This window comes from Lactuca virosa, chromosome 9, assembly GCF_052849685.1.
Source record: "Lactuca virosa cultivar CGN04683 chromosome 9, Lactuca_virosa_CGN04683_v6, whole genome shotgun sequence".
Taxonomy (NCBI): Eukaryota; Viridiplantae; Streptophyta; class Magnoliopsida; order Asterales; family Asteraceae; genus Lactuca; species Lactuca virosa.
The window spans coordinates 108535540-108553847 of record NC_136434.1 but is presented as its reverse complement, the minus strand read 5'-3'; the positions used below and the strand labels follow the sequence as shown (position 1 = coordinate 108553847).

The 18308-nt window shown below is 39.0% G+C and overlaps 1 protein-coding gene across 2 annotated transcripts; it reads left to right on the top strand.

The window, feature by feature from the left end:
* The first annotated feature begins 7153 nt into the window (after nt 1-7153).
* On the top strand, nt 7154-17371 carry LOC145138209 (uncharacterized). Of its 2 annotated transcripts, XM_079072327.1 has the most exons (4): nt 7154-7397; nt 7488-7572; nt 9974-11187; nt 17211-17371. In XM_079072327.1, the coding sequence occupies exons 3-4, from the start codon at nt 9978-9980 to the stop codon at nt 17219-17221; spliced, it is 1221 nt and encodes a 406-aa protein (XP_078928453.1). In that variant the 5' UTR covers nt 7154-7397; nt 7488-7572; nt 9974-9977; the 3' UTR covers nt 17222-17371. The 2 variants fall into 2 exon arrangements, 1 of the variants encoding a protein (XP_078928453.1); XR_013721387.1 differs by lacking the exons at nt 7154-7397; nt 7488-7572; nt 9974-11187 and adding exons at nt 15421-15683; nt 15774-15858.
* Nucleotides 17372-18308: the final 937 nt, after the last annotated feature.

Genomic DNA, 18308 nt, shown 5'->3' with positions numbered 1-18308 from the left:
TAGAATGCTCAAAACCCAACAATAGGATCATATGTCATAAGCAATGTCACTCAATAATGATTCTTGGGCATATAGATCCAACAATCTCCCACTTGCACAAGATTCATCAAAGACTGACATAGATAGTAGATGGTGTCCACCAACGGGCTACTGCCCCTAACAACACACGAAGGGGTGCCATCATTCAACATCCAATTCTAGAAGCTCAAAAGCTACAATTGAAGTATAAGGTAAGTGTATCAATATTTTCTTAGTTTCAGACATCTTGTTGGATATGAGACATGGAATCTAATCATTCTCATTTCAGATCCAACTTTAAGTAAGATGCCTTAGATGTCTAACTCTTAACACATAAAAGGAAAAAATCCCATCTTCACTACATACACACTCTCATATAGTTCATGTTATAACCAAAGAAAGCTTTTATGAGTGCACATTTACGAACATCGTTTAACCATGTCAAAGTAAAATAATCTCCATACTTGAGTTCTCCAATATGCATCTCGGGTTGAAAGACATAAATATATTTACATGTGTTCAAGATTCACTTATGATAATGATCCATGAAGTTATTCTTGATGTGATTCATATCCAATAGTCGTTCTTCAACAAGTACATATGAATTTGGATGCAACACTTTGCTATTTCACCACTTCAAATCAACCAAACCAATTCATATTAGTCTTAATTCACAATTACTCCCACAATAGTGACCAGATATCAAAAAATTTGAATAATTTCATTATTCAAGGATCAAGTAACATGCTAACATAGAACACAATAATATTTAACACAAAAGAGATATTTCATACATCAAACGAGATGACATATCATCACTACATAAATCTGAATATCTAGATATTAGTAAAGTACAAATTTAAATCCACTCACTAGCTAATTGCAGACTGGTTCCTTTTTCATGACTCTCAAACTTGTTTTGAGAAAGAGCCTTTGTGAATGGATCTTCTAGATTATCATATTTATGAACCTTCTCAATACATACATTTCCCAATTCTAATTGTCGACGAATGAAATTAAATTTTCGTTGAATGTCTCTAGTCTTCTTACTAACCATCAATTCTATTGCGATAGCGATAGCACAAGTGTTATCACAAAGTATCTGAATGACATTTTAATGTTGGGAACAACATCCAAATCACCAATGAATTTCTTCATCCAATCAACTTCTTGAGTTGCCTCACATGCAACAACATGCTCTGATTCTGTTGTAGAAAGTGCCACCACTTCTTGCTTTGAACTTATCAAGACAATGGCTCCTCCATTAAGTGTAAACATGTATCCCGACTATGATCGTGAGTTATCTCGATTACTGTTGAAACTAACATCAATGTAACATCTTACACTAAGCTCTTCTTCAACTCCTCCGTAAACCAGAAACATGTATTTAGTCCTTATTAAGTACTTTAGTATGTTTTTAACCAACATCCAATGTTTCTCACCAGAATTAGCTTGATACCTACTAGTTAGACTGATAGCATAAGCTACATCAAGCCTTGTACATGTCATCGCATACATAATTGAACCTACTGCTGAAGCATACGATATGCGGCTCAATCTTTTGATATCATCTTCAGTACTAGGGATATCAGCCTTAGAAAGAATGGTACCATGTAGTATGGGTACAACTCCTCATTTTGCGCTATCCATTGAAAAGCATTTTAAGACTTTGTCAATGTATGTGCTCTTACTAAATCCAATGAGTTTTTGGGATCTATTTTTATAGATCCTAATATTGAGTATGTAAACATCATCCCCTAGATCTTTCATTTGAAAGGACTTACTAAGGTAGGACTTAGTCTCCTTCAAACTTTTTGATGTTCTCATCAAAGAGATGATCCCAAACTTTTGACGTTCTCATCAAAAATAGTTTGGCTCCCACTTTCTTTGATGTATACACATGGTCCATCGAGACTTTTTAAGAAACCAAATTTTTTGATGTTAACATCAGAAAGAAGATATCAGGCTCTAGATGCTTGTTTCAATCCATAATAGACTTCTTTAGTTTTCAAACCTTCTTTAGGTTATCTGGTTTGAAAATACCTCCAGGTTGTTCCATATAAATATCTTCCTCAAGATATCCATTAAGGAAAGCGTTTGACATCCATCTGCCATATCTCATAGTCGTAATATGCAACTATGGCCATGATAATCCTAATAGATTTAATCTTAGCAACTGGCGAGAAGGTATCTTCATAGTCAACGCCTTTAATTTTAGTACACCCTTTCGTGAAAATTTGTGCTTTGAGTTTTGTACATTTTCATCCATGGCGATCTTCTTCTTGAAGATCCACTTACTTCCAACAGCCCTGGTGTTAGGAGGTAAGTCAAACAAGTCCCATACTTGATGTCATTCATGGACTAAATTTCACCTTTCATGGCTTCAAGACATTTATCAGAATAAGGGTCTGCAGTAGCTACTTGGTAATTGATGGGTTCACATTGATCCATCAAGAAGACTTCCTCTTCGCGAATGACAAATCCAAATCAGTCTGGTTCCCGACGAGGTCTATTGGAGCGTCATATATTTAGTGTGGTTTCCAACATCTGAACGATAATTTCAGGTTCAAAAATGTTTTGTTGATTATGATTCTCAACTAAAGGTCGTGTTTTACGAATTTCTTCAAGATCTATAGGGCTCCCACTTTCTTTATACAATATAAAGTTAGTTTCAAGAAACACTACTTTCCGATCTACGAACACTCGGTTCACTTCTTTCTGGAAGAAGTATAACCCATGGTTTTCTTTGGGTATCCCCCAAAGATACACTTTTGGGATCTGGGGTCAAGCTTGTTAGATGTCTCTCTTTTAACATACGTTTCACAACCCCGTGCGTTTAAGTAAGACATTGATGGCGATTTTCCATGCTATAACTCGTAGGAAGTTTTACTAACCTTTTTAGCTTGCACCATGTTTATAGTTCGAGTTGCGGTTTCGAGGGCATAACCCCAAAACGAATGAGGAAGGGAACTATGACTCATCATCGATCGTACCATATCAAGTATAGTATAATTTCTCCTTTCAGAGACACCATTATGTTGAGGTGTTCCCAGTGGTGTGAGTTGTGACGCTATGCCACAATTCTTAAGATGTTCATCAAAGTCATAGCTTAGATAATCACCACCACGATCTAATCGTATGGTTTTAATCTTTTCACCAAGTTGATTATATACTTCATTTTGGAATACATTCAAGATATCGAATGGTTTATGCTTTTGTTTCATGAGATACACATATCCAAATCTACTGAAGTCATCTGCAAAATGTAATGAAGTATCTTTCACTACTTCTTTTCATTGTCCTAAAAGGTCCACATACGTCAGTATGTATGAGTCCTAATAGATCTGAAGCTCATTCACCAACATGGGTAAAAGTATATTTGGTCATCTTGCCACATAGACATGACTCGAATACATCAAAAGACTCTGAGCATGTTGATTTTAAGATTACATCCTTTTGAAGCTTAGCAATGTGAGTTTTGTTTATGTGCCCTAGTCGACAATGCCATAAATACGTTTTATTTGAATCTAACTTTATTTTCTTATTTAACATGTACATTGAATTGTCCTTTTTATATAAACCATTTAAATCTATTTCATATATTCTATTATTGGGACTAGTCTCCAAATAGAACACATTATCTTTAAACACAGAGATGCTTTCAGAATCAAAGTTAAAATTATAACGAAAACCTTGTTCATACGAATGAGAAGTAAAGATAATATTCCTAGTTATACTAGGTACATAACAACAATTGTTGAAAATAAGATTACGAGCAATTGGAAGCAAAAGATGATATTGTCATATGGCTTTGACAGCTACTCGAGTTTCATTGCCCACATAGAGTTCCAAATCGCTATCTTAGAGTTCTCTAACAATATTTAGTCCTTGTAAATCATTGCAGATATTAGTACCACTTCCAGTATCGAATAGCCAAGAATTAGTACGGAAGGCAAATAATATGATCACATATATACCTGAGGTGCCAACCTGGTTGGACTGGTTTTTCTTAACTTCCTCTAGGTACTTAGGACAGTTGCGTTTCTAGTGTCCCCTTTCATTGCAGTGAAAGGAATCAGAGTCAGCAGCAGGTTTGGGATTAGGAGTTGGGTTGGTAGCATGAGGCTTCCCTTGGCTCTTTCCTTTCTTGGAAGCTTTGCCTTTCCCTTACCTGTATTATTACCAATTTTCTTCCTGGAGATTTGACACTTGTGGATCATCAACACTTGATTGTTCTCATATTTATTAATGTTTTCCTCCGCATTATTGAGCATGTTATGAAGCTTATTTATGCTCCCATCCTAGTCATTCATTGTGAAGTTCACCACAAATTGTTTGAAAATGAGGCTATGATCACATCGGTCGCTAGCTCATCACCAAATGTGAATCTGAGGCGACCAAGTTGCTCAAAAATAGCTTTCATTTTGAGTAGATGTGCATTCACAGAATATACCTCAGCCATCTTGCATCCAATGAAATCATTCAATGTCTCAAACCTCTCTTGCTTAGCCTGAACATGAAACATGATTATAAGTTTCTCAATCATGTCAAATGGTTGATGAAACTCAAAAGTTTTATGAAGCTCAGGAGTCATAGTTACAAGCATGATGCAAGCCACTTCAGTCAAATCATTTACATGTTTCACCCGAGCATCTTTCATTGCTTTAGCAACATTGGTCAGGAGCTCTTCTGGGATAGGTTCATCAAGGACATAGTCCTTTTAATTGTAACACTCGGAATATAGAAGTTTAATTGTGGAATTATGCTAATTTCAAGTTGAACTCGGCGAGTTGGAGAAGCCAACTCGGCGAGTTGAAGATCATGAATCATGGGATTTAATGGGTCTACTCGACGAGTTGAGGAGCCTCAACTCGGCGAGTAGAAGTTGGCTTGACCGCAAAGTTAAATGAGGTAACTCGGCGAGTTGGCCACTCAAAAGGAAACCCTAATTTTATGGTATTGCACCATATTTAAACACCTTAAGTCCCAAGTGTTGGCCTCATTTCCAACCTGCATAGCCCCTATCCGAATCTCAAAACCCTAGAGCCACCTGGGGTGTTGTGAGCTCATTGTGGGTGTGTTTTGGTGTATTTGAAGATCATGGAAGGAAGAAAATCTTGGTACAAAGTGGTGGTTCGAGTAGGAGCTTTCAGATCTGGATTATTTGCTCTATTTCCAGAACATTTCGGGTATAAAGTCCTAACCTTTCTTAATATTTGATTAGATGTCTTTATTTTGGGTTTTGTGGTGTTTTGGCCTCTTTTTAGGGATCATGATAGAGTAAAGTCATTTTAGGGGTTGTTCTTTCAAATTTGGGTTGGTTTTGGTGCCCTTGATCTTAAAGGTGCAAGCTTTATGTGGATTTATGTATCTTGCATGCATTAAGTCAATTATTAAGTCCATTCCAAGCTTAAGAGCTTCATGTAGACATGCATGAACGTAAAGTTGGCAACTTTACATGGTTTTCCAGCTCAAGGAAAGCAGATCTATGTTTTAGAGTCATGTCCCAATGCATTAAGTGCTAAATGTGTTAAGAGGTGGGTTTCTGGCGAACTCGGCGAGTTTGTTGGATAAATCGGCGATTTGGCTCAGTTTTCCCCGACATTTTCAGATTTAGAGAGGAACTCGACGAGTTAGTGGGTCAACTCGGCGAGTTGACTTGGTTTTTCCCGACCTATGCAAAATTGACGGAGAAACTCGATGAGTTGAAGTACAACTCGGCGAGTTGGGTCAACTTGGACCGTTGACTTTGACTTTTGATGTATGTTTTTGACCATGTTTTTCCCGAGGGGTGTTTGTGATAACGTGATTTTGATTTATGGAACATATGGGCTTAGGATAAGACCCTTATGGGGTTGGGGCCAATTCAGACAATTGGGCCATTAGTGGGCCTTTATGGATCTTTTGGTTTTGGGCCTCAGTTTTGGTGTATGTTGGGTCAGGGGTAAGATGGTCATATTACCCCAAGTATGGGTTATGGATTATAGCGTGTAACCCAATTGCTAATTGGGCGTGTTGTTGGTATTGATAGCTCGGGTAGACGGCAGGGCAGCAGCTAGGGATTTCTTTCGGGGATTTTCTGCATTCGAGGTAAGTTGTCCTCACTGTACTTGCAGATCGAAGGCACCAATGTCGGCCCAGTAGATTGATATTATGCTATGTGTGTTGTTATGTTGTTATGATTTGTTAGATCGGTATCCTATTAAATAGGATGATGCTATGCTTAGTGATCTGTTAGATCTGTTTCACTGGCTGTAGACCGTTATATGATTATTGTGACAACCGTCAAATTTCGGTCAATTCAAAGTCAACAAGTCAAACCGGTCAACTCCAATAACCCTTGTATGCTAGGGTTTACGTTATGTAATCACTATACAATTCGCTATTTTAATGAGAAATCATCATTTGGAAAGTTCATGTGTTTGATTTTCCTTAGCCTTAACAATGCTAAACAACAAACCAAAGCGATAAAACACTATTGCACAATCATCGGGATTGTGTAAGACACTAAATCATGGCTTAACGGGGTTTATGGACCTTTCGTTGCGAAGCCGGACACTCAAAAAGATCACAAACGAAACCTCTCACAATCTCTTTCACTCAACCTCTCTCTATTAAAATCTCTTCCAAATCTCTCCCGAATCTCTCCCAAATCTCTCTCAAAAGTTCCTTTAATTTTTTTGTAATCATTCGGGCCATCCCGACCCTTAACTGGGTCAAAAACCACTTGAAACGGGGTAAAAACGGGTAAAATAGGCTTAAGGACCCAAAACTGAAGCTTCAGGACCGAAGTCCCTGTCATAAAGGAAGACGACACACATTTGTCTGTCGTAAACTTACGACTCGCGTGTTTAGGACACGCAATGAGTATCAAGGAAGCCCCTGTCATAAAAGAAGACGACATGCATGTTTGCGTGTCATAATTTTTCCGGTTTTTCGACTACGACTTCGTTTTAACTCCGTTTTTCATTATTTTAACGTGGGATTTTCACCCAAAACTTTATTTTATAAACTAAGGCCCCAAAATATATAAATCTTCAGGGTTTTTATAAAAATGTATTAAAAGAATTGGTGGTTGGACTAATTATTGAGGGAATATTTGTTTTTCCTTATTTTATGACAAAAGCAAGCCACCACCACCTCACTCTATGATCATCCACTCTTTCCCACTACTCCTTGTCTCCTTAGTGGACCTTTACAACCAATCTCCAGCTCTTCCCACGTTCTAAGAGCTGGAGGATTGATCCTCTCTCCTCATTCTCCATAAAAACTCTTTCATTCTACACTTAGCAACCAAGAACACTCTCCAAAATTCTCTCATCTTTTCTCTCAACTTCAAGAACTTCAAGGCTTTCTCCAGGGATTTCTTGCTTCAATTAGTAAGTATCTTCATCATTCACATAATTATTAAACTCCATTCTACTCAAATCATTGATATCTTACACAAGTTCCATCTTATTCGGTGTTAGATTTTCGAATCATCAAGACATCTTCTTAGTGTTCTTGAGTTGAACACTTCCTCTCTCTCACTTGCATCCACTGAAACCACATAAGGTGAGTTCATACCATACATTTACATGTTTTTCTTAAGTTTTAAGGGGGGAATACAAGTAAAATCATCAAGAACACAATTAAACTTTTTCTAACAGATTGCATCAGAAAAGATGGACGTTAATCACGGACTGTTTTGGCTAACTTAAAAATTTTAGTTTTCAAAACTGTTTCAGATGCAAGTAGTTCAAACTCTTAGCTTTAAAATGACTACTTGCACACCTCCAAATGATTTTTCTACAATTAATGGTGATTTTTACAAAACTGCCTGTCATTTCAGAGGCAAACCCCGACCAGTCTGTGATTATGAACATTTTCACCTCTGTTAGAGATCACTAAAAATCATGATAAAATTCACGAACAAACTAGACTCATATTCCAAACTCTCAAAATTTGCGGATTTGGATTTAGAGCTGTGATGATTTTTCTATAAATTTTCTAAGAACGGTAACAGAAACTGTTTTTAACGAAAAGTTGTTGTTAATTTCATTTCATCTTGTAACATGTTGAGCAAGGTGTATATCTTTATGTGACTATATGTTACTGCAATATATGACATTTTATCTTAATATTTAGACACACATCAGTTTACAAATGGATTTGGTCATATAAAATATATAAAGAATAACAAGTGATTATAATCAAAGTACAATCGATACATTCAAACATTAAATAAACTATTTTGAATATAGTTTGCATACATTACCACGTACTACCCTTGGTTGATAAACTATAATAGGTATAGTTTATGATACATTACATAACACATACATTTAAAAAGGGTACATTTATACAAAGGATATTTTCATTAAGCAAGGTACGGCCATACGGTACCAAGTTTTCATAACACGAAATTCCGTTAATGACTTTGTGAGAGAATTACTTCAAATTACCATTAAGTCCTGTATTGTAACCAGAGTCTCCTTGAGGGAGAGTGTGATACTTGTGTATAGATCTATATTGGGTTTGACAAACCCACACCTAAACTGCATGCAACAGTTAGACCGATAGGTCTGGGGTGACAAATGTCATAACATTTCCGACGCCTGAAGAACGTCGTTTTAGGCAACCTTGGTCATAGTATGGTTATAATAAACTCACATAAAGTATTAACAAACATTGGAATTTACGGGAACTTCATTAAAATTTAACGAGTTTATGTCGATTTAAACTTGCATTGTTTTACTATAAATATGACAAATTACTTGTACATTTCGGTCTTTGGGTTTTAAGACTACATTTACACATTAAGGAAAATATTGGATTTTTCTAACACAAATACTACTTTTACAAATGAAAAGCTTATGAACTCACCAACCTTTGTGTTGACACTTTTTCAAACAACTTGTATTCTCAGGAAATCATTAAACAGGTAATCAAGTGCTTTTGAGGATGGGACGCTAAGGCGTCTACTATTTCATATTTTATCAACATATTGTAATTGATTCGTAAACATGTAATTCATACAATGATGTAATATTTTTTCAATTATATTTATGTTGGTTGTGTTTGCTTGAATTACTATTACAATTGCTGTTATGATACTATACATGAAGTCCTCCACCCCCGGACGTTTCCGCCATCCTTGGTTTGGGGGTGTGACAGATTGGTATCAGAGCGCAGTTTATAGTGAATTAAGTATATCAAACCACATAAGATATACAAACTATAAACACAATTGGGACTAATAGTCTCTGATTTGTGCATTTTCCAAATAAATATACTTTTAGAAAATAAATGATTCTTTTTATTAAAAAGTATAAATACATGCATACATGCTCACATAGTGTCATAACTACAACAACATAAAATAAAAGAAGAGGAGTTGTACATTATGGGTATGCCTTGGTATATGTAAATCAAGTCTGGGAAGGATATAGCCTGATCAACTATATCTGTCCGGGAATTGACTTGCATATACCGGGGGATGGTCAGGATGGACAACAAATCTAACAAACTCGTCTTACCGCTAGTACGCCTCATTCACGAAGCCGGTCTATAAGGGGGGTATAAGGTTGTTGCCTATAAAATGGCAACTTAATGGGTGTCCACTCTCACCCACCGCTTCCTTGATCGGTGGAGGGTCGTTAGCCGAACGGGTAAGACAAGGACTTATAAATTCTCATTAAAAGTATGATGAATATTATAAAGTAACTAAATGCTTTAAAAACTCAAAACTAAACATTTACAAATACTATAGGAGTATTTTGTGTTACTATAATAAAAATATTTTATACTTTCATTTTACCTCATAACCCAATGTATTGGGTCAATAAAAAGTATAAAATCGTATGTATCGTAAACATACCGGAAAACAACGTAATAATATACTTTATGTATAAAAGATTTCTCTCCCTATAAATACACTTTTACTAAAAGTACATTGGTTTACGACTTATGACAGAACCATGCCGCCAAGAAGAAGACCAAGACCTTCCAGCAACACAGCAACACCTCCTCCGCCGCCGCCTCCACAGTTTGATCCCGCGATGTTCCAGGCTGCAGTAACAGCAGCCGTAGCGGCCGCAATGTCACATATAGGGACCAACGGAGCTGGTGGTTCGGGATCGGGAGCTACACACTCTATCCACGGAGACAGTACGTGGCGTGCAAAAGAGTGTTCATACAAGGACTTCACAAATGGCAAACCCGACAACTTCAATGGAAGCGGGGGAGTCATCAAGTTGATGCAATGGTTTGAAAAGACCGAAGTAGTCTTTCAGGTGTGCTCCTGCCCCGAAGCGAGCAAAGTTAAGTTCGCAACCTTAACCTTCACCGGCCGGGCCCTTACTTGGTGGAACTGTCGGGTTAAGTCACTTACTCTCGAAGTGGCTAGCTCCATAACCTGGGCAGAACTAAAAACGTTGATGATGAAGGAGTACTGCCCGAGAGGTGAAATTCAAAAGCTGGAACAAGAACTCTGGAACCTCAGGATGACGGGCTCTGACCTTGAAACCTACACCACCCGATTCAATGAATTGGCTCTCCTCTGCCCAACAATGGTTACTCCGGAGGAGAAAAAGGTGGAGCGATACCTTTGGGGACTGTCTCTCCACGTGCAAAGTAGTGTCCTGGCTTCAAGGCCAACTACTTTTGACAGTGCCAGGGAGCTGCCACAACAACTTGTTGACCACCGAGCCGGTCATAATACTACAACCACCACCACTGATAAATCAAAAGGGGGAAACAACAAAAGGAAGTTCTGGAACGAAAAGAAGAGCCAACCAGCACAGGACCCCGCTAAGAAGCAACAAATTGTTGCTGTCCATGCTGCCACTAATGCTGCCACTACTGCTACCACTCCAGCACCACCGAAGCCATATGCGGGAAAACTACCTAAGTGCAACAAGTGCAACTTTCACCACAATGGTGCTTGTAGGGAGATGCACTGTAACAACTGCGACAGGAAGGGGCACACTGCTCGTTTCTGTAAAGCGCCGGCTCAACCAATCAACCAAGTCGCCAGTACGGGGGCAACCCGGACCTGCTACAACTGTGGAGACGCAGGTCACTTCAAAAGAGACTGCCCCAAAGCACAAGCCCCTAATGCTGGTGGAGTAGGAAGAGTCCTGGCAATAGGACACGGGGAAGCAGTCGAGGATCCCACGGTGGTTACCGGTACGTTTCTCCTCAATAACTCTTATGCATGCGTACTATTCGATAGTGGAGCGGAGAGGAGTTTCGTGAGCCACCAATATAAACATTTACTTGAACAAAATCCCCAATCACTAAAGGATACTTATGTAGTAGAAATGGCAAATGGGAAAATAGAAAGCACTAGCGATATATACTCAGAATGTACTCTCACTCTAGACAACCATACATTTAAAATTGACCTGATGCCAGTCACCATAAAAAGCTTCGACGTAATCATCGGGATGGATTGGTTAGTTCCTCACCGTGCCGACATTCTATGTTACGAAAGGGCCGTTCGCCTCAATCTACCAAATGACGAAACCCTTCTTATCTATGGTGACAAACCTAGTGCGAATTTACAAATCATCTCATGCATCAAAGCCCAAAAGTATCTCCGGAAGGAGTACCACGCCTTCTTAGCCCACATAGTAGACAAGAAACAAGACGTGAAAGACATCAAGGACATCCCCGAAGTGTGTAACTTCCCGGATGTGTTCCCAGAGGATCTTCCTGGTGTACCACTCGCACGACAAGTCGATTTCAGAATTGACTTAATACCCGGAGCTACCCCCGTACCCAGAGCTCCATACCGCCTCGCACAATCAGAAATGCAGGAGTTGTCCAGTCAATTAACCGAGCTTTTGAACAAAGGGTTCATCAGACCAAGCTTCTCACCTTGGGGAGCACCAATCCTTTTTGTAAAGAAGAAGGACGGATCCTTTCGCATGTGCATCGATTATCGGGAACTAAACAAGCTCACCATCAAAAACCGATATCCTCTGCCCCGAATCGACGACCTTTTCCACCAACTCCAAGGAGCAAATTTCTTCTCAAAGATCGACCTAAGGTCAGGCTACCATCAACTACGAGTTCAAGAAGAAGATATTCCCAAAACTGCATTCAGAACTCGCTATGGGCACTACGAGTTTGTGGTGATGTCCTTCGGTTTAACAAACGCACATGCGGTATTCATGGACCTAATGAATAGAGTGTGTCGACCCTACCTAGACAAGTTTGTAATCGTATTCATCGACGATACCTTGATCTACTCGCGAAGCGAGGAGGAGCATCGCCTACATCTACGCCAAGTGCTAGAGACGCTAAGAGCGGAGAAGCTTTATGCTAAGTTCTCTAAGTGTGAATTCTGGATTAGAGAAGTGGATTTCCTTGGACATGTGGTAAGTGAGAAAGGCATACATGTGGATCCCTCCAAGATCAAGGCAATCGAGAATTGGTCAGCACCCAAGACGCCAACCGGAATTCGACAATTCCTTGGGCTTGCTGGCTACTATCGAAAATTTATACAAAACTTCTCCAAGATTGCGAAACCACTCACCACTTTGACGCAGAAAGGTGTTATATTCAAGTGGGAAAATAAACAAGAAACTGCTTTCCAAACGTTAAAACAAGCCCTATGCAGCGCACCGATCTTGTCTCTCCCAGAGGGAACCGAGGACTTCGTAGTGTACTGTGATGCTTCGAATCAAGGCCTCGGATGTGTGCTCATGCAGAGAGGGAAGGTTATCGCGTATGCATCGAGACAGCTTAAGACGCACGAGGTTAATTATACTACGCACGACCTGGAATTAGGAGCAGTGGTATTCGCTTTGAAGATCTGGAGACACTACCTCTACGGCACGAAATGCACTATCTTCACTGATCACAAAAGTCTTCAGCATATCCTCAATCAGAAAGAGCTCAACATGCGACAGAGGAGATGGGTGGAGTTGCTGAATGACTACGAGTGCGAAATTCGTTATCATCCGGGCAAGGCCAATGTAGTGGCCGATGCTCTAAGCAGGAAGGAGTACTCGGGCCGCCGAGTAAAATCCTTAACAATGACAATCCATTCCCACCTGACCATACAAATCAAGGAAGCTCAACTGGAAGCTTTGAAACCAGAAAAGGTGGCAGGAGAGACATTAAGGGGAATGGATAAAAACTTAGAAGTCAAGGAGGATGGAGCACGTTATATCATGAACCGGATTTGGACACCGAAGTTCGGTGGACTGCGAGATGTCGTCATGAATGAAGCACACAAGACTCGATACTCCATCCATCCCGGGTCGGATAAGATGTATCTGGACCTCAAGAAATTATACTGGTGGCCGAACATGAAAGCTGAGATTGCTACCTATGTGAGCAAGTGCCTGACTTGCGCTAAGGTCAAAACCGAATACCAGAAACCATCCGGGCTATTACAACAGCCGGATATACCTGAGTGGAAGTGGGAACGAATAACAATGGACTTCATAACCAAGCTGCCTAAGACATCGGGCGGTCTTGACACAATATGGGTAATTGTAGACAGATTGACCAAATCAGCACACTTTCTTCCAATAAAAGAAACCGACAAGATGGAGAAGCTGACTAGAACGTACATCAGAGAGATTGTACGACTCCATGGTGTGCCGATATCCATTATCTCCGATAGAGATAGTAGATTTACCTCACGGTTTTGGCAGTCTCTACAAAAATCATTGGGAACTAGGCTTGACATGAGTACGGCCTACCACCCACAAACCGACGGACAGAGCGAGCGAACCATTCAAACGTTGGAAGACATGTTAAGAGCTTGTGTGATAGACTTCGGTAAAGCATGGGATACCCATCTACCGCTTATCGAATTCTCCTACAATAACAGCTATCATACTAGCATCAAAGTCGCTCCATTCGAAGCTCTTTACGGTCGCAAATGCAGATCACCCCTGTGTTGGGCTGAGGTGGGGGATACACAGCTAGCTAGAGGGCAAGTCTCTAATAGCACTCTCACCGGTCCAGAAATCATCCGCGAAACCACCGAAAAGATCGTACAAATCCGAGCACGACTTAAAGCCTCAAGAGACCGACAGAAAAGCTACGCGGACAAGCGGAGGAAACCCTTGGAATTCCAGGTGGGAGACCGAGTCCTTTTGAAAGTCTCACCCTGGAAAGGCTTGATACGCTTCGGAAAGCGTGGGAAGCTGAATCCAAGATACATAGGACCTTTTGAGATTCTCGCTAGAATCGGCCCCGTAGCTTACAAACTCAATCTACCCCGCGAACTTAGTAATGTGCATCCTACCTTCCATGTCTCGAACTTGAAAAAGTGCCTATCCGATGAGACTCTCATTATTCCACTCGAGGAAATCGAGATCAATGAGAGCCTCAACTTCGTGGAAGAACCTGTGGAGATCATGGACCGGGAAATCAAACGAACGAAACAAAGTCGTATTCCCATCGTGAAGGTACGTTGGAACGCTAAACGAGGACCCAAATTCACCTGGGAACGCGAGGATCAGATGAAACAAAAGTATCCACATCTCTTCCCAAACTCTTGAAATCCCAGTCAAAATGAAAATTTCGGGACGAAATTCCTTCTAACGGGGGGATGATGTGACAACCGTCAAATTTCGGTCAATTCAAAGTCAACAAGTCAAACCGGTCAACTCCAATAACCCTTGTATGCTAGGGTTTACGTTATGTAATCACTATACAATTCGCTATTTTAATGAGAAATCATCATTTGGAAAGTTCATGTGTTTGATTTTCCTTAGCCTTAACAATGCTAAACAACAAACCAAAGCGATAAAACACTATTGCACAATCATCGGGATTGTGTAAGACACTAAATCATGGCTTAACGGGGTTTATGGACCTTTCGTTGCGAAGCCGGACACTCAAAAAGATCACAAACGAAACCTCTCACAATCTCTTTCACTCAACCTCTCTCTATTAAAATCTCTCCCAAATTTCTCCCGAATCTCTCCCAAATCTCTCTCAAAAGTTCCTTTAATTTTTTGTAATCATTCGGGCCATCCCGACCCTTAACTGGGTCAAAAACCACTTGAAACGGGGTAAAAACGGGTAAAATAGGCTTAAGGACCCAAAACTGAAGCTTCAGGACCGAAGTCCCTGTCATAAAGGAAGACGACACACATTTGTCTGTCGTAAACTTACGACTCGCGTGTTTAGGACACGCAATGAGTATCAAGGAATCCCCTGTCATAAAAGAAGACGACATGCATGTTTGCGTGTCATAATTTTTCCGGTTTTTCGACTACGACTTCGTTTTAACTACGTTTTTCATTATTTTAACGTGGGATTTTCACCCAAAACTTTATTTTATAAACTAAGGCCCCAAAATATATAAATCTCCAGGGTTTTTATAAAAATTTATTAAAAGAATTGGTGGTTGGACTAATTATTGAGGGAATATTTGCTTTTCCTTATTTTATGACAAAAGCAAGCCACCACCACCTCACTCTATGATCATCCACTCTTTCCCACTACTCCTTGTCTCCTTAGTGGACCTTTACAACCAATCTCCAGCTCTTCCCACGTTCTAAGAGCTGGAGGATTGATCCTCTCTCCTCATTCTCCATAAAAACTCTTTCATTCTACACTTAGCAACCAAGAACACTCTCCAAAATTCTCTCATCTTTTCTCTCAACTTCAAGAACTTCAAGGCTTTCTCCAGGGATTTCTTGCTTCAATTAGTAAGTATCTTCATCATTCACATAATTATTAAACTCCATTCTACTCAAATCATTGATATCTTACACAAGTTCCATCTTATTCGGTGTTAGATTTTCGAATCATCAAGACATCTTCTTAGTGTTCTTGAGTTGAACACTTCCTCTCTCTCACTTTCATCCACTGAAACCACATAAGGTGAGTTCATACCATACATTTACATGTTTTTCTTAAGTTTTAAGGGGGGAATACAAGTAAAATCATCAAGAACACAATTAAACTTTTTCTAACAGATTGCATCAGAAAAGATGGACGTTAATCACGGACTGTTTTGGCTAACTTAAAAATTTTAGTTTTCAAAACTGTTTCAGATGCAAGTAGTTCAAACTCTTAGCTTTAAAATGACTACTTGCACACCTCCAAATGATTTTTCTACAATTAATGGTGATTTTTACAAAACTGCCTGTCATTTCAGAGGCAAACCCCGACCAGTCTGTGATTATGAACATTTTCACCTCTGTTAGAGATCACTAAAAATCATGATAAAATTCACGAACAAACTAGACTCATATTCCAAACTCTCAAAATTTGCGGATTTGGATTTAGAGCTGTGATGATTTTTCTATAAATTTTCTAAGAACGGTAACAGAAACTGTTTTTAACGAAAAGTTGCTGTTAATTTCATTTCATCTTGTAACATGTTGAGCAAGGTGTATATCCTTATGTGACTATATGTTACTGCAATATATGACATTTTATCTTAATATTTAGACACACATCAGTTTACAAATGGATTTGGTCATATAAAATATAAAGAATAACAAGTGATTATAATCAAAGTACAATCGATACATTCAAACATTAAATAAACTATTTTGAATATAGTTTGCATACATTACCACGTACTACCCTTGGTTGATAAACTATAATAGGTATAGTTTATGATACATTACATAACACATACATTTAAAAAGGGTACATTTATACAAAGGATATTTTCATTAAGCAAGGTACGGCCATACGGTACCAAGTTTTCATAACACGAAATTCCGTTAATGACTTTGTGAGACAATTACTTCAAATTACCATTAAGTCATGTATTGTAACCAGAGTCTCCTTGAGGGAGAGCGTGATACTTGTGTATAGATCTATATTGGGTTTGACAAACCCACACCTAAACTGCATGCAACAGTTAGACCGATAGGTCTGGGGTGACAAATGTCATAACATTTCCGACGCCTGAAGAACGTCGTTTTAGGCAACCTTGGTCATAGTATGGTTATAATAAACTCACATAAAGTATTAACAAACATTGGAATTTACGGGAACTTCATTAAAATTTAACGAGTTTATGTCGATTTAAACTTGCATTGTTTTACTATAAATATGACAAATTACTTGTACATTTCGGTCTTTGGGTTTTAAGACTACATTTACACATTAAGGAAAATATTGGATTTTTCTAACACAAATACTACTTTTACAAATGAAAAGCTTATGAACTCACCAACCTTTGTGTTGACACTTTTTCAAACAACTTGTATTCTCAGGAAATCATTAAACAGGTAATCAAGTGCTTTTGAGGATGGGACGCTAAGGCGTCTACTATTTCATATTTTATCAACATATTGTAATTGATTCGTAAACATGTAATTCATACAATGATGTAATATTTTTTCAATTATATATATGTTGGTTGTGTTTGCTTGAATTACTATTACAATTGCTGTTATGATACTATACATGAAGTCCTCCACCCCCGGACGTTTCCGCCATCCTTGGTTTGGGGGTGTGACAATTATCTATTATATGTTCACATGTTTGGTCGGTGGCTAAGGCTCCACTGCTTTGTATGTAAGCCAACAGGCAGGGGAATTCCAACCCAATGGTTGATGGTCGAGGTTATTCCATCCAGAGGATGATTGGACCCATAGTATGTTGGCATTCCAACCTGATGGTTGAGGGCCTGGGGTATTCCAACCTGATGGTTGACTGGAACCATAGTATGTTAGCATTCCAACCAGATCGTTGAGGGCCTGGCGTATTCCAACCCGATTGTTGATTGGACCCATGGTATGTTGTTATTTGTATATGTTATATGTTTGGGTGTTGGTACTTTATAGGAACTCACTAAGCTTTGTGCTTACAGTTTTTGTTTATGGTTTCAGGCACTTCAGTGGATCGTGTCATGGTGAAGGCGTGACTATACATATCCGCGCGTTTTGGACTTATGATTTCTGGGAAACTCTGATAATGATAATGTTTTGAAAACTATGTTGAAAGAGATTCTGATTTTTAAATAATGTTTTAGGAACAACGGTTTTTGTAAACACTTCTATAGAAAAAGGGTTGTTTTGAAAAGTTTAAATTTTATGAAATTTTTTGGATGTTATAAGTTGGTATCATAGCTTTGGTTTGAGTGAATTGGAGGAACACTCATGCTAATCCAGTCTCAAACTATGGAAAAATATTTTGAAAATGATTTTCAAATGGTTTTCAAAATACTCAAGGAGGATGCAATGTGTACCATCAGCCGGAGCCAGTAAGTAGACCCCAAAATACCATACTGTTATTTGATATTGTGATATGTTAGAGCAACATGCTAGTGACAGACTAGGGATCTTCAGGAATTGCATGATAGAATTGCC

Bases quoted from the DNA above. Each gene is read 5' to 3' on its own strand.
- LOC145138209 (XM_079072327.1), top strand. From the start codon at position 9,978: ATGCCGCCAAGAAGAAGACCAAGACCTTCCAGCAACACAGCAACACCT.